This window comes from Nycticebus coucang, chromosome 12, assembly GCF_027406575.1.
Source record: "Nycticebus coucang isolate mNycCou1 chromosome 12, mNycCou1.pri, whole genome shotgun sequence".
NCBI classification, from domain to species: Eukaryota; Metazoa; Chordata; class Mammalia; order Primates; family Lorisidae; genus Nycticebus; species Nycticebus coucang.
Window position 1 is genome coordinate 86902314 of NC_069791.1, and position 13068 is coordinate 86915381.

Consider the following 13068-nt stretch of genomic DNA (forward strand, 5'->3'; position numbering starts at 1 on the left):
CCCCGGCCAAACTGCAACAAAAAAATAGCCGGGCGTTGTGGTGGGCGACTGTAGTCCCAGCTGCTCAGGAGGCTGAGGCAAGAGAATCACGTAAGCCCAAGAGCTGGAGGTTGCTGTGAGCGGTGTGATGCCATGGCACTCTACGGAGGGCAGTAAAGTGAGACTCTGTCTCTACAAAAAAAAAAAAAAAAAAAGCTTGTCTCTCCTCTTCCTCCCCTCAAAAGGACAACTTGAATGTCTTGCCTCAACCTTCTGATTTGCTGCAAGGCAAAGACAGTGGGAAGTTTCCAGAAATGCATTGTACTGAACTATGACACTTGATCAGGGTGTAATACAAGGAGAAATTCCATCAAAACTTATTAAACATGGGATGTACTACCCTGAGTGATGCCAGGCTATTTAGAGAGAGGACTGAGGGCTGCAGCCCATTCAGATAAATGTACCCAGAAAACAGTCCTGGGGTGGATTCACTATCTAATCTGTGACAACTGCCATTGGCCTTTGTTTAGGAGTTAGATTCCTATCGCTACAGACAGTCTTTATTACCAATTGACCTTCGTTTCAATCTAGGGAGAAGGCCCCTGCAGGCTTTCATGTGCAGGAAGTTTCTAAGGAGTTAAGAAAGGAAGGAGGGGTGGAAGTCGCCAGAAAGCAGGCAGCAGTGGTATCTGGAAACCAGACTCTGGGGAGCAATGTGAAGCTAGCTGACAGATGGGAAGCAGAGCCCGTGGGTTGTAAAGTAGCTAAAAAGGCTATTTGCCAACAAGGAAGAGAGAGAGTCTTCCTAGCAGACTACACAAAAGGCCTTCCTGTCCCAAATACGTCCCGGATTCTCCTGAAGTCCAGGCAATTCAAGAAATTACTCAGATCCATGATGATGATAAAAGAAAGCCCACCACATTCCCCATGCTACGCGCCTAACCATTCTGGCTTCCCCTGCCTTGGTGAGGAAGGGCTATAGGAACCCTGGATCTGGGTTCCTGGCTGGATCTGGGCAAATATAAATGCAGCAATGACAGCTGCCCTTAGAGAGACTGCCCTCGCTCCTAGGCCTGTACTGATGGCAGCTCCGACTTCCCACACGCTCCTTATCCTGGTGAAGGAAGCAGCCGTGCTCACCCCTGAGTCATATCCAGATCACCCATCCACGCTCACAGAAAACCCCTTCCTCTTCCTCTGCACCCCCTGCCATCTGGCTATGTCAACTTCCACCCCTCCTCAATGCCCCCCCCAGTGTTCATGGGGATCCCTCCTCCTTTGGTGTCTTCCTGTCTCTCTAGACTTTTCCCCTAATCTGGAAGCAGCTTCAACAACAGCGTGGAGAACCCACACACAGACACCACATAAGCATCTTAGTTTGCTGAGCTCCAACATCAGTCTGACATATCCACTCCAGCAACCCATTTCTCCGACCAAAGCCTGAATGAATCCTGACATCTCCAACACCCCAAAGTTTCTATCACTTCGGCTCTCCTACTCGCTAACTCTGATGGCCCTGCTTTGGAACTTCATCAAGACTTCTAATCCCTAATTAGTGTCATTCTTCTTTGGACCTTGGCTCATTCCTCATTTCACATCCTTCCAAGTTCAGGCAAGACCCTGATAGTGATTCATTCTAACTAATATTTACTGGAGAAAATAGAGATGGTCACGGCCCTCCTGGAAATCTTGGTCTTAAAAGAGTCTAGTGCAATGGTTCTCAATCAGGGAAGATTTTGCAAACCCCAGGGAACATCTGGCAATGCCTGGAGACATTTTGACTGTCACAATTTGAAGGGTGCTACTGGCAAATGGTGGGTAGAAGAACCCAGAGACGCTGCTAAACACCCCACAATGCACAGAACACCACCCCCACCCCAACACACACACATGAATTATCTACCCCCTAATGTTGCTAATGCCGAGGCTGAGAAACCCTGGCCTGGAAGGACATGGTCTAATGGGAGATATTAAAGAGATGATCACACAAGCAAATGCAAAATGGCAAATATTGTGGCAAATACAATAAACGAGGAGCTTTGGCTTCATCAGAGAGGCCACAGAGGTCTTCAGGGAGGAATTGTTGCTTGAACTAAAATCTGAAGAATGAATAGGAGTTAACCAAAGCAAGGAAAAAGGAAACTTTCCAGCAAGAGGAGAGAGCATTGTACTGGGCCAGGGAAGGAGAGAGCCCCTGAACATGAGGAATTTTTTGTTAGTGTAGAGCTTGGTGTGGGCTCGGTGCCTGTAGCACAGTGGTTACAGCAACAGTCACATACACTGAGGCTGGTGGGTTCGAACCCAGCCCAGGCCAGCTAAACAATGATAACTGCAACAACAACAACAAAAAATAGCTGGGCATTGTGGTGGGTACCTGTAGTCCCAGCTACTTGGGAGACTAAGGCAAGAGAATCGCTTAAACCCAAGAGTTTGAGGTTGCTGTGAGCTGTGAGGCCACAGTAGTCTACCAAAGGTGACATAGTGAGACTCTGTCTCAAAAAAATAAAAATAACAAGGAATAGAGCCTGGTGGGCAGTGGGCAAACAACTCAGTAAATGATCCTTCAGTGAGAGAATAAATGAGTGAACTTAAGTAAAAACATGGTGGATGGAAGGTAGGGTGGGGCCCTGACAAGTATAGCTTATTTTTATGTTCATAAATAAGACTACTCTTTTCATTGCCTTGGTGGGTAGTGTTCACATGATCCTCTCTTCAAAACCTGGTAGGAAAAAAATAAGTTCTAGGTGGATAAAAGATTTAAATGTGAAGAGTTCTAGGGCTGGGTGAGGTGGCTCACACCTGTAATCCTAGAACTCTGAGAGGCCAAGGTGGGTGGATTGCTTAAGCTCAGGAGTTCAAGACCAGCCTAAGCAAGAGCAAGATCCCTATCTCTAAAAAAATAAAAATGCAAAAAGTTCAAGCAGATAATATATTGAAGAATATCTTTATGACCTTGAAATAATAAAAAAAAATTTTTTTAAAGACATAAAAGGCAGTAGCTATTAAGGAAAAGGTGGTAAATGTGGTTACTTTAAACCTGAGATACATTTATCAAAAAACACCATTAAGAGAGAAAAAAGGCATGCCACAGAGCAGGAAAAGAGAGAACATGTGCAACGCACATAAGCCCAGTAAGGGGTTGTTTCTAAAACATCTGAAAAACTTCTACAAACCAGTAAGAACAAGACATATCACCCGACAGAAAAATGAGCATAAGTCCTAGTCAAGTTGCTTCCTCAGAGAGGAAATCCAAATAGCTGGAAAACAGAATTACTGATTAAAAGCACAGTGACTGGAGGTCTGAGCTGGCAAAAAATGAATAAATAAATAAATAAAAGCACAGTGAAGGGCGGGTGCGGTGGCTCACACCTGTAATCCTTACACTCTGGGAGGCCGAGGTGGGTGGATTGCCTAAGCTCACAGGTTGGAGACCAGCCAGAGCCAGAGCAAGACCTTGTCTCTAAAAATAGCAGGGTGTTGTGGCAGGCGCCTGTAGTCCTAGCTACTAGGGAAGCTGAGGCAAGAGAATCACTTGAGCCAAAGAGTTTGAGGTTGCTGTGAGCTGTGATGCTATAGCACTCTACTGAAGGTGACAAAGTGAGACTTGATCTCAAAAAATAAATAAATAAAAACTAAAACTAAAAATAAATAAAAATAAAAACTAACTGGGTGTAGCAGCACAAGGCTGTCTTCTCAGCTACTTGGGAGGCTAAAGCAAGAGAAGAATTGCTTGAGGGCAGGAGTTCAAGGCTATAGTGAGCTATGATCATGTCACTTTACTCCAGTACCGTAGCCTGGAACGCAGAGCAAGAACTGTCTCTTACCAAAAAAAAAAGCAAGGTGAGTTATCACTACACATGCGCCAAACAGGCAAGAATTTTAAGAGTGGAGAATAGTAAATGTTTTTAAGGACATGAAACATTACAACAAAGGGAATTTTCTTTTTTTTTTTTTTGAGACCAAGCCTCAAACTGTCGCCCTGGGTAGAGTGCTGTGGCATCACAGCTCATAGCAACCTCCAACTCCTGGGCTTAAGTGATTCTCTTGCCTCAGCCTCCCGAGTAGCTGGGACTACAGGTGCCCACCACAACTCCTGGCTATTTTTTTTTCTTTTTTCTTTTTTGGTTGTAGTTGTCATTGTTGTTTGGCAGGCCCAGGCTGGATTTGAACCTGCCAGCTCTGGTATGTGGCTAGTGCCTTAGCTGCTTGAGCTATAGTTGCTGAGCCAACAAAAGGAATTTTCATACACTGCTGGTGGGAATATAAATTGATAGAAGCACTCTAGGGGCAAATTTGCCAGTATTTTGTAAAGCTAAAAAATAAATGTATCAAATGACCTGGCAATTCCACACCTAGGAAGAGTCTCTCCATCAATGTCCTTGTTTATATGCATCGGGACGTATGTATAAAAATGTTCATAGTGACACTGTCTACCATAGCTGGGCACTGGGAGCTCAGAAAGGATAAATACATGGGAGTGCAGTCTAACTACAGAATACCACGCAGCAGTGACTATTAACACACCAGCTACGTGCAACAAAAGAATGTTACCCCAGATTCTGCTCGTATACAACCACCCCTCCCCAGATAAAGTCAAATTCAACTATTGTGTTCAGTTACGCACAATTAAATCTACAGAGAAAAGCAAGGAGTGAGCACTCACAGTGAAAGTCAAGGAGATAGGGAACCACCGTGTTCTTGTGAAGGCTTGCAGGGCATGAATTACCCTTATGTCTTACTGTGGGTGTTCATTTTACCAGTTTGTTAAGCAGCACTTTTGTGTTTTATCACTTTTACCTGTGTGCTTGTTTTATTTCCCCCCCAAAATGAACTGGGTAGCTTTTCAACTTCTCTCAACACTCTGGCATTTCTTAGCTAGTATAGGCTTAATCTGACCTTTGAATACCTGCAACGTATTACTCAAAAGATGTCTAGATCCAGAGAATTTTAATTTCTTTTTTAATTTAATAACATAGGCTGGAGACCAGCACGCTTTCATTGGCATCATTCCTTTTCATGGCATATGTTCCACAGTGTGGCTGCCCCATCCCCTGCTGAGGGACATGGTGGTAATTGCAAACAACCACAGCAGCCACGGCAAATCTTTGTGTCTCTTCTCAACCTTTAGCCCCACCAGTTCCTTCCGTGTCCTCAGCACTATCTTCTACTTGCCAGAGAAGATGGAAGCCATCAGCTGAGAACGCCTGGCACCCCTACCTAAGAGCTGACCCACATCCACCATCCTGTACTCTTCCCAGGAAATGTTGATTGACGCTTTGGCCCAGAGGTCTTCCCTCCCAAGCCAGTGTTGTTATACCCTAGATATTTTGTCTACGCCAGAGCTAGTCACAGGAGGGTATGAGCAGACCTGGGCCTCCTGCTTACCAAAGGCCTCACTTTTTCTTTTTTGCAGTTTTTAACCAGGGCTGGGTTTGAACCCACCACCTCTAGCATGAAAGGCCTCACTTTTAAATTCTCTGTTTTAGCCGGTGGCTCACACCCATAATCCCAGCACTTTGGGAGGCCGAGGTGGGTGGATTGCCTGAGCTCACGGGTTTGAGATCAGACTGAGCCAAAGCAAGACCTCCTCTCTAAAAAAATAGTTGGGTATTGTGGTGGGCACCTATAATCCCAGCTACTCAGAAGACTCAGGCAAGAGGATCACCTGAGCCCAAGAGTTTGAGGTTACTGTGAGCTATGACTCCAAGGCACTCTACTGTGGGTGACAAAGTGAGACTCTGTCTCAAAAAAATAAATAAATAAAAATAAATAAGTATGCTCAGCGCCTGTAGATCAAGCTGCTAAGGCGCCAGCCACATACACCAGAGCTGGCGGGTTTGAATCAAGCCAGTGCCTGCCAAATAACAATGACAATTACAACCAAAAAATAGCCAGGCAGTGTGGCGGGTGCCTGTAGTCCCAGCTACTTGGGAGGCTGAGGCAAGAGAATCGCTTAAGCTCAGGAATTGGAGGTTGCTGTGAGCTGTGATGCCACAGCACTCTACCCAGGGCAATAGCTTGAGGCTCTGTCTCAAAAATAAATAAATTAACTAATAATTAATTTTCTGATTTTATCTCCAAAGGGAATTATTTATTCCTACATCACTGCCCTCTTCATAGGCCAGCATATGGGTATGAAGTGATTTTTTAACATGATTTCTCATTCTTAATTTCTTTCCAGTTTGTGTATTTTTTTAATTTCCATAATAAAAAGTTAATTTTTTTTTTTTTACTTTTTTTGAGACAGTCTTACTTTGTTCCCCTTGGTAGAGTGCCGTGGCATTATCAGCAATCTCAAATTCTTGGGCTTAAGCGATTCTCTTGCCTCAGACTCCCAAGTAGCTGTGACTACAGGTGCCCTCCAGAACACCCAGCTATTTTTAGAGGTGGGGTCTCGCTCTGGTTCAGGCTAGTCTCTAACCTGTAAGCTCAGGCAATCCACCCACCTTGGCCTCCCAGAGTGCTAGGATTACAGAAATGAACCACCTCGCCTGGCCAAAATTGGTTATTTCTTTTTCCTTCTTTTTTTGAGACAGAGTTTCACTATGTCATCCTTGGTAGAGTGCTGTGGTGTGACAGCTCACAGCAACCTCCAACTCTAGGGCTTAAGAGATTCTCTTGCCTCAGCCTCCCAGGTAGCTGGGACTACAAGCACCTGCCACAATGCCCGGATATTTTTTGTTGCAGTTGTCATTGTTGGTTAGCTGACCGGGGCTGGGTTCAAATCCGCCAGCCTCAGTGTATGTGGCTGATGCCATAACCACTGTGCTACGGGCACCAGGACAAAAAATTGGTTATTTATCGATGAACAGCTCTGTGATATTGCATGATCTTACCATGTAGAATAACTAAAATGGAATTAAGTCCAATGATTGTGACATTGATGAGTTTATAAATGTTTTTTAAAACTGTTTCTCAAAGAGTCTACAGCAGCATTCTTTAGCAACAAAAATGTTGACATTTCACACCAGTCAGAAATAGCTCAATTTTTACAGTTTTCTGCACAAAGGAAGAAAACAAATCACTGAACCCAAACCTGGTTCTCTCTCTCTCTCTCTCTCTGTATATATATGTATATGTATACACACACACACAAACACACATATATATGCTTTTTTCTTTTGAGACACTCTCACTCTATCGCCCCAGGCTAGAGTGCCGTGGCATCACCCTAGCTCATAGCAACCTCAGACTCCTGGGTTCAAGTGATCCTCGCTGGGACTACAGGCACCTGCCACAATGCCCAGCTAATTTTCTATTTTTAGTAGAGACGGAATCTCAAACTTCTGAACCCAAGTGATGTTCCTGTCTGGAACTCCCAGAGTGCTAGGATTATAGGTGTGAGCCGTTGTGCCCAGCCTAGATAAGTGGCTAGAATTTTTTCTTTTAGTTAAAAGCAGAAATATGTCATGGCACTAACATTTAAAAGAGATTGTGTTTTACATTTGCATTGTGGTGATATTAAAAAAATTTTTTTGAGCTCATGTTTTGAGCTCAATGGTCACCAAGCGGGAAATGCTAGGGATTGTCTCATCCAGGCACCATCCCCCTCCTGCAGAGGGGCGCGGACAGTGGTGGTGGTGGGAATATAAGGCTGACCTTCCCCAAAGCCCTCCCCATTCCACAGCCCCTGACACCCACCCAGACTCACCCGACCAGCGATGTAGATAGGCAGGAAGATCCAGGACAACATCAGCACGGAGAACAAGCCCTGCCCAGGAAAACACGGTCAAGACGCGGCTCCTGGCTCTGTCAAGGTGCTGCTTTGGATTTCTCTCTGCACCCTGAGGAAACCTGGCCTGAACTCCACCTCTTCTTTATTCTACTTACTGAATGGCTCACCGTCCCTGGCATTCATACTTCCATGTTTAAAATGGGAAGAAAGCAGGGACTCTACCTAGCAAAATCAAATATTTTGACCTGGTTGTTTGTACCCTCACATTAACCTGAAATAAATTCACTTAAAAAAAAAAATAAAATTGGTGATGCCTGTAGCTCAAAGGAGTAGGCACCAGTCTCATATGCGAGAGGTGGCGGGTTCAAGCCCACCCCTTGCCAAAAACTGCAAAAAAAAAATAAATAAATAAATAAATAAAATGGGAAGAAAGGAATTAGGCAGGGAAGAGAAGGATGGACACCTCTTTGTTGTGTGTCCCCTAAACTTCACGCCATCCCTTCATCTAATTGTGCTTCCCCCTCTTTGGAAGTGGTGTTAAGTCAAGGCTGTGAGATTGGGCAGGCCTGGGCTGGCAGACCTGACCACACCCATGAATACCTGGTGATGCTGAGAGAATTAACACAACACAGGTCTCTGAGACTCATTTTTATCACCTGTTAAATGGGCATACCAATGCTTTCCTGTGTTAAGTCAAGGAAATTTGTGATATACTTCCTAAAGATTTAATATATGCCAGACATTCCTCTGCATCGTTTACAAGCATTAATTTACTTTATCCTCACAATGACTCTATATGGAAATGCCTTTAATATACCTATTCTAAACATGAGGCTCAGAGAGGTCAAGTAACTTGCCCAAAGTCCCACAGCTTGTAAATGTTAAAGCTAGGTCATGAACCCAGGCAGTCTGCTTCTACTCTATAATTGAAGCCTGTAATATGATAGTGTATATAACATACTTAAGTCTATTCTTGGCATAGAGTAAGCACCTAAAAAAAGTTAGTTATCATGAAGATGCTGTTATTTAATAATTGCAGCCCCAATAAAATCATATCCTCATCATTCATAGCCCTGCTATCAGAGCAGGAGACTAGGAGACAGGTCTGAGACTGCTCCAGATTGGGTGCAGGTATTAAACAACCTTCAAGCAGAAACTGACTAGAGGGGGTGATAACTCCAGGAAAGAACCAGCTTCCACTGACTCCTCAGCTGTTATAATTGGCCTGAACTTTGGCCAATTATAATATCAGTTACATTGTGGTTTTAAAATTCCCCTGCGCTGGGGCTTGTTGCCATAGCTCAGTGAGTAGGGCGCAGGCCACATACACCAAGGCTGGCAGGTTCAAGCCCGGCCCAGGCCTGATAAACAACAATGGACAATAATTGCAACAATGTAACCAAAAAACAGCCAGGTGTTGTGGTGGGCACCTGTAGTCCCAGCTCCTTGGGAGGCTGAGGCAAGAGAATCACTTAAGCCCAAGAGTTTGAGGTTGAGATGAGCTGTGACTTTGCTTTTAATCCTTCAATAAAAATCTTCTTGCTTGGCTTGGCGCCTGTAGCTCAGTGGCTAAGGCGTCAGCCACAAACACCAGAGCTGGCAGGTTTGAACTCAGCCCAGGCCTGCCAAAAAACAATGACAACTACAACCAAAAAATAGCCGGATGTTGTGGCGGGCACCTGTAGTCCCAGCTACTTGGGAGGCTGAGGCAAGAGAATCGCTTAAGCCCAAAGTTTGAGGTTGTCGTGAGCTGCAATGTCACAGCACTCTACCGTAGGTGACAAAGTAAGACTCTGTCTCAAAAAAGGAAAAATATATATTCTTGCTTGACTTATGTGTTATGTCCTGAAATTCTTTTTGTCCACTGATCACCAACAATCTGGAGAAACCTCCTCCACTCAATGGCCACTAACATTATCTCTTCAATATCTCAGGGCAGCAAAAATATCAAAAACCACTGAGCCATATAATTTTTGTGACAGCTTATTGATACTTAAAATACACAGAAATACCCTCCAGTTCCATGGCACCTTCCTTCTTCTGCACTGACAAGGGAGGTAAAAGCCCTCTTGTCCTCACCCCTACTTGTTGGGACTTATGTAGCCTTATGGGTCCCCATGAGAAAAACACAGGGTAAGTTTGAGACTTACAGACTAAACTGATTTTTGCTGACCAGAGGCACCCTTGAAGCCTCTTATTTGTTTTTTTCCAATATACCATTATATTATTAACGTGCAGGGCATTCACACAACTTCCCCCCAAGATCTACCTATTTGGTAGAGGTGAGATGCCCATGTCCTGAGTAAAATACTTACATTCAGCTCATAGGCAGTTACAGAAATGCCCGTGGCGGCACCCGACCCTGCCAGGCCAATGAAGTGCCCACTTCCAACATTGCTGGCAAACAAGGATGCACCCACCTGTGGGGAGATGGACAGGTCAGAATTTGAGGTCGAAGTCTGGAGTAACTGCTCCCAACCCTCTAATTTCTTCCATGCTCCAAAGGGACCAAGAGAGAAGGAGAAGCGGGAAGCCAGGGCCATCCCTAGTCCATCTGGTGGTTTGGTTTAAATCAGAAAAGACACTTACTGGGTCAGAGTCTGCCTGCCAGAAGTTATATATTCCTATCTACAGTGCCTAAAATGTGGGTTAGACCCCTAGGGCTATGCAATGCACAGTTTAAACAACTATATCCAGCATTCCTGGGCGGGTGGGGTGGGGTGGGGGTAGACAGGTATTGCAGAAAGTGATTCGTGATGAGAATCAGGAAGCCTGTTACTGCCCCGATCTGCTTCTAACTTAGCAAAGTAGACAGTTTTCCTCCTGGTGGAATACTAAGTGGCCAAGACTGTGGTCAAGGACGCCAATCTCTGGGTCTCAGTTGATTGGATTGGACCCAAGCTGGGAATTTGGATGTGGGATATAGTCTCTGCTGGTCCTTGGGCAGGGATGTGTATGCCAGGGTGTGTGCAGAGTGGGAGGGAAGAGGGGGGAGTGGTGTGGAGGTGTGTTTGGCCATGAGCTCATCACTGCCAGTCTGCTGAGAGAGAGGAGAATGGAGACAGACAGAAAGCAGCAGAGAAAGTGAGGAGAGAGGGGAGAGGAAGGGAGAGAGAAGAAAAAGAGGAGGAGGAGGAGAAGGGAAGCAGGTGGTAGGGGAGGAGGAAGAGGAGAGAAGTGGTAGAGAGCTGTTGTGCCTCCTATCCACTCTCCAGTCTCTGGGTCTACCTATCCAATTCTATCCTGTTGATCTGTACCTCTATCCTTCTGCCATTCCTCACATTCTTTTGATTATTGTTGCTTTGTATTATAGTAAGCTTTGAAATTGGGAAGTGTTGAGTCCTCCAACTTTATACTTCTTTTTCAAAGATCATCTTGGCTATTTTGGGTCCCTTACATTTCCATATGAATTTTAGGATTAGCCTGTCAATTTCTGCCAAAAAAAAAAAAGAGAGAGAGAGAGAGAGAAAGAGGGCTGAGTTTTTTTTTTTTTTTTTTTTTTAGAGACAGAGTCTCACCTTGTTGCCCTCGATAGAGTGCTGTGGTGTCACAGCTCACAACAACCTCCAGCTCTTGGGTTTAGGCGATTCTCTTGCCTCAGCCTCCCGAGTAGCTTGGACTACAGGTGCCCACCACAATGCCCGGTTATTTATTTTTTTTTTTTGCATTTTGGACAGGGCTGGGTGTGAACGTGCCAGCCTTGGTATATGGGGCCGGCGCCCTACTCACTGAACTACAGGTACCGCCCCGAGAGCTGAGATTTTGATGGAGATTGCATTGAATCTGTAGGTTGAGCTGGGAAGTATTGTCATTCTTTGCATCCAAGAATTCAGGATGTCTTTTTATTGTATTTTATTTTTGAGACAGAGTCTCTCTTTGTCACCCTCGGTAGAGTGCTGTGGCGTCATAGCTCACAGCAACCTCCAACTCCTGGGCTTAAGCGATTGTCTTGTTTCAGCATCCCAAATAGCTGGGACTACAGCTCCCACCACAATGCCCAGCTATTTTTTTCAAGATAGGGTCTCGTTCTTGCTCAGGTTGCTCTGGAACCTACGAGCTTAGAACAATCCACCCACCTTGGCCTCCCAGAGTGCTAGGATTACAAGTGTGAGCCATGGCGCCTGGCCCAAGATGTCTTTTTAGTTAGTTCTTCAAGTTTTTTCAATGATGTTTTCCAGTGTGTAAATGTTGTACTTTTCTTGTCAAATTTATTCCTAGGTACTTTATTTTTTTGTTGTTATTGTGAGTGGAATGATTCTCTTAATTTCATTTTCAGATTGTTCATTTCTAATATATAAAAATATAATATTATTATTTTAAAGAAGACAATTATTTTTAATATTGATTTAATATTCTGAAAGCTCACTAAACTCATTTATAACTTCTAGTAGTAGTTTGTGGGTTATCTAGAAGTTTTTAGGCTCCTCGGGAGGCTGAGGCAGGAGAATCACTTAAGCCCAGGAGTTGGAGGTTGCTGTGAGCCGTGTGACGCCACAGCACTCTACCGAGGGCAACAAAGTGAAACTCTGTCTCTACAAAAAAAAAAAAAAAAGAAGTTTTTAGGCACCAGAATAAGATCATGTCATAGATAAATTGAGATAGTTTGCTTCCTCCTTTTCATTCTGGATACATTTCACTTCTTTTTCTTTATTATTTATTTATTTATTTATTTGTTTATTTTTATTGAGACAGGGTCTTACTTTGTGGCCCTCAGTAGAGTGTTGTGGCATCGTAGCTCACAGCAACTTCCAACTCTTGGGCAAAGTGATTCTCTTGTCTCAGCCTCCCAAGTAGCAGGGACTATAGGCGCCCTCCATAATGCCCAGCTTTTTTTGGTAGAGACAGGGGTCTCACTCTGACTCAGGTTGGTCTCGAACCCTTGAGCTCAGAGCAATCCATATGCCTCAGCCTCCCAGAGTGCCACCATGCCCGGCCTCACTTCTTTTTCATATTAATTTCTCTGGCTAGTTTAGAATCTCAGGCAAAATGTTGAATACAAGTGGTGGAAAAGACTATCCTTGTCTCATTCCTGATCTTAAGGGGGAAGCTTTCAGTCTTTCACCACCAAATATGTTAGCCATGATGTTTTTGTAAATGCTCTGTATCAAATTAAAGAAATTTTCTTCAATTCCTAGTTTGTTAACTGTTTTACCATGACAGGGTTTCAGATCTTGTCAAATGCTTTTTCTGTGTCCATTGAGATGTTTTTTATCCTTTATTCTATAGCAAAATTGCTTTGTGCATTAAACCAAACTTTCACTCCTACAATAAATCTCATTTGGTCACAGTGTAAATTCATTTCCACGTGTTGTTAAGTTTGATTTGTTGAGAGCTCATGAGATATTTATCTGTAAGGTTTTTTTTTTTTTTCTTGTGATATCTCTTTGGTTTCAGTCTTGATACAGAGTTCCCAT

General features: G+C 44.1%; 1 protein-coding gene across 1 annotated transcript in view; it reads right to left on the reverse strand.

The window, feature by feature from the left end:
* SLC5A11 (solute carrier family 5 member 11) overlaps positions 1-13068 on the reverse strand; it is a 76372-nt gene that overhangs the window by 38454 nt on the left and 24850 nt on the right. Inside the window, exons 5-6 of the mRNA XM_053557464.1 lie at positions 9970-10074; positions 7631-7690 (exon numbers count right to left, since the gene is read on the reverse strand). Coding sequence (XP_053413439.1) covers positions 7631-7690; positions 9970-10074 — 165 coding nt within the window. The remainder of the gene's footprint in view (positions 1-7630; positions 7691-9969; positions 10075-13068) is intronic.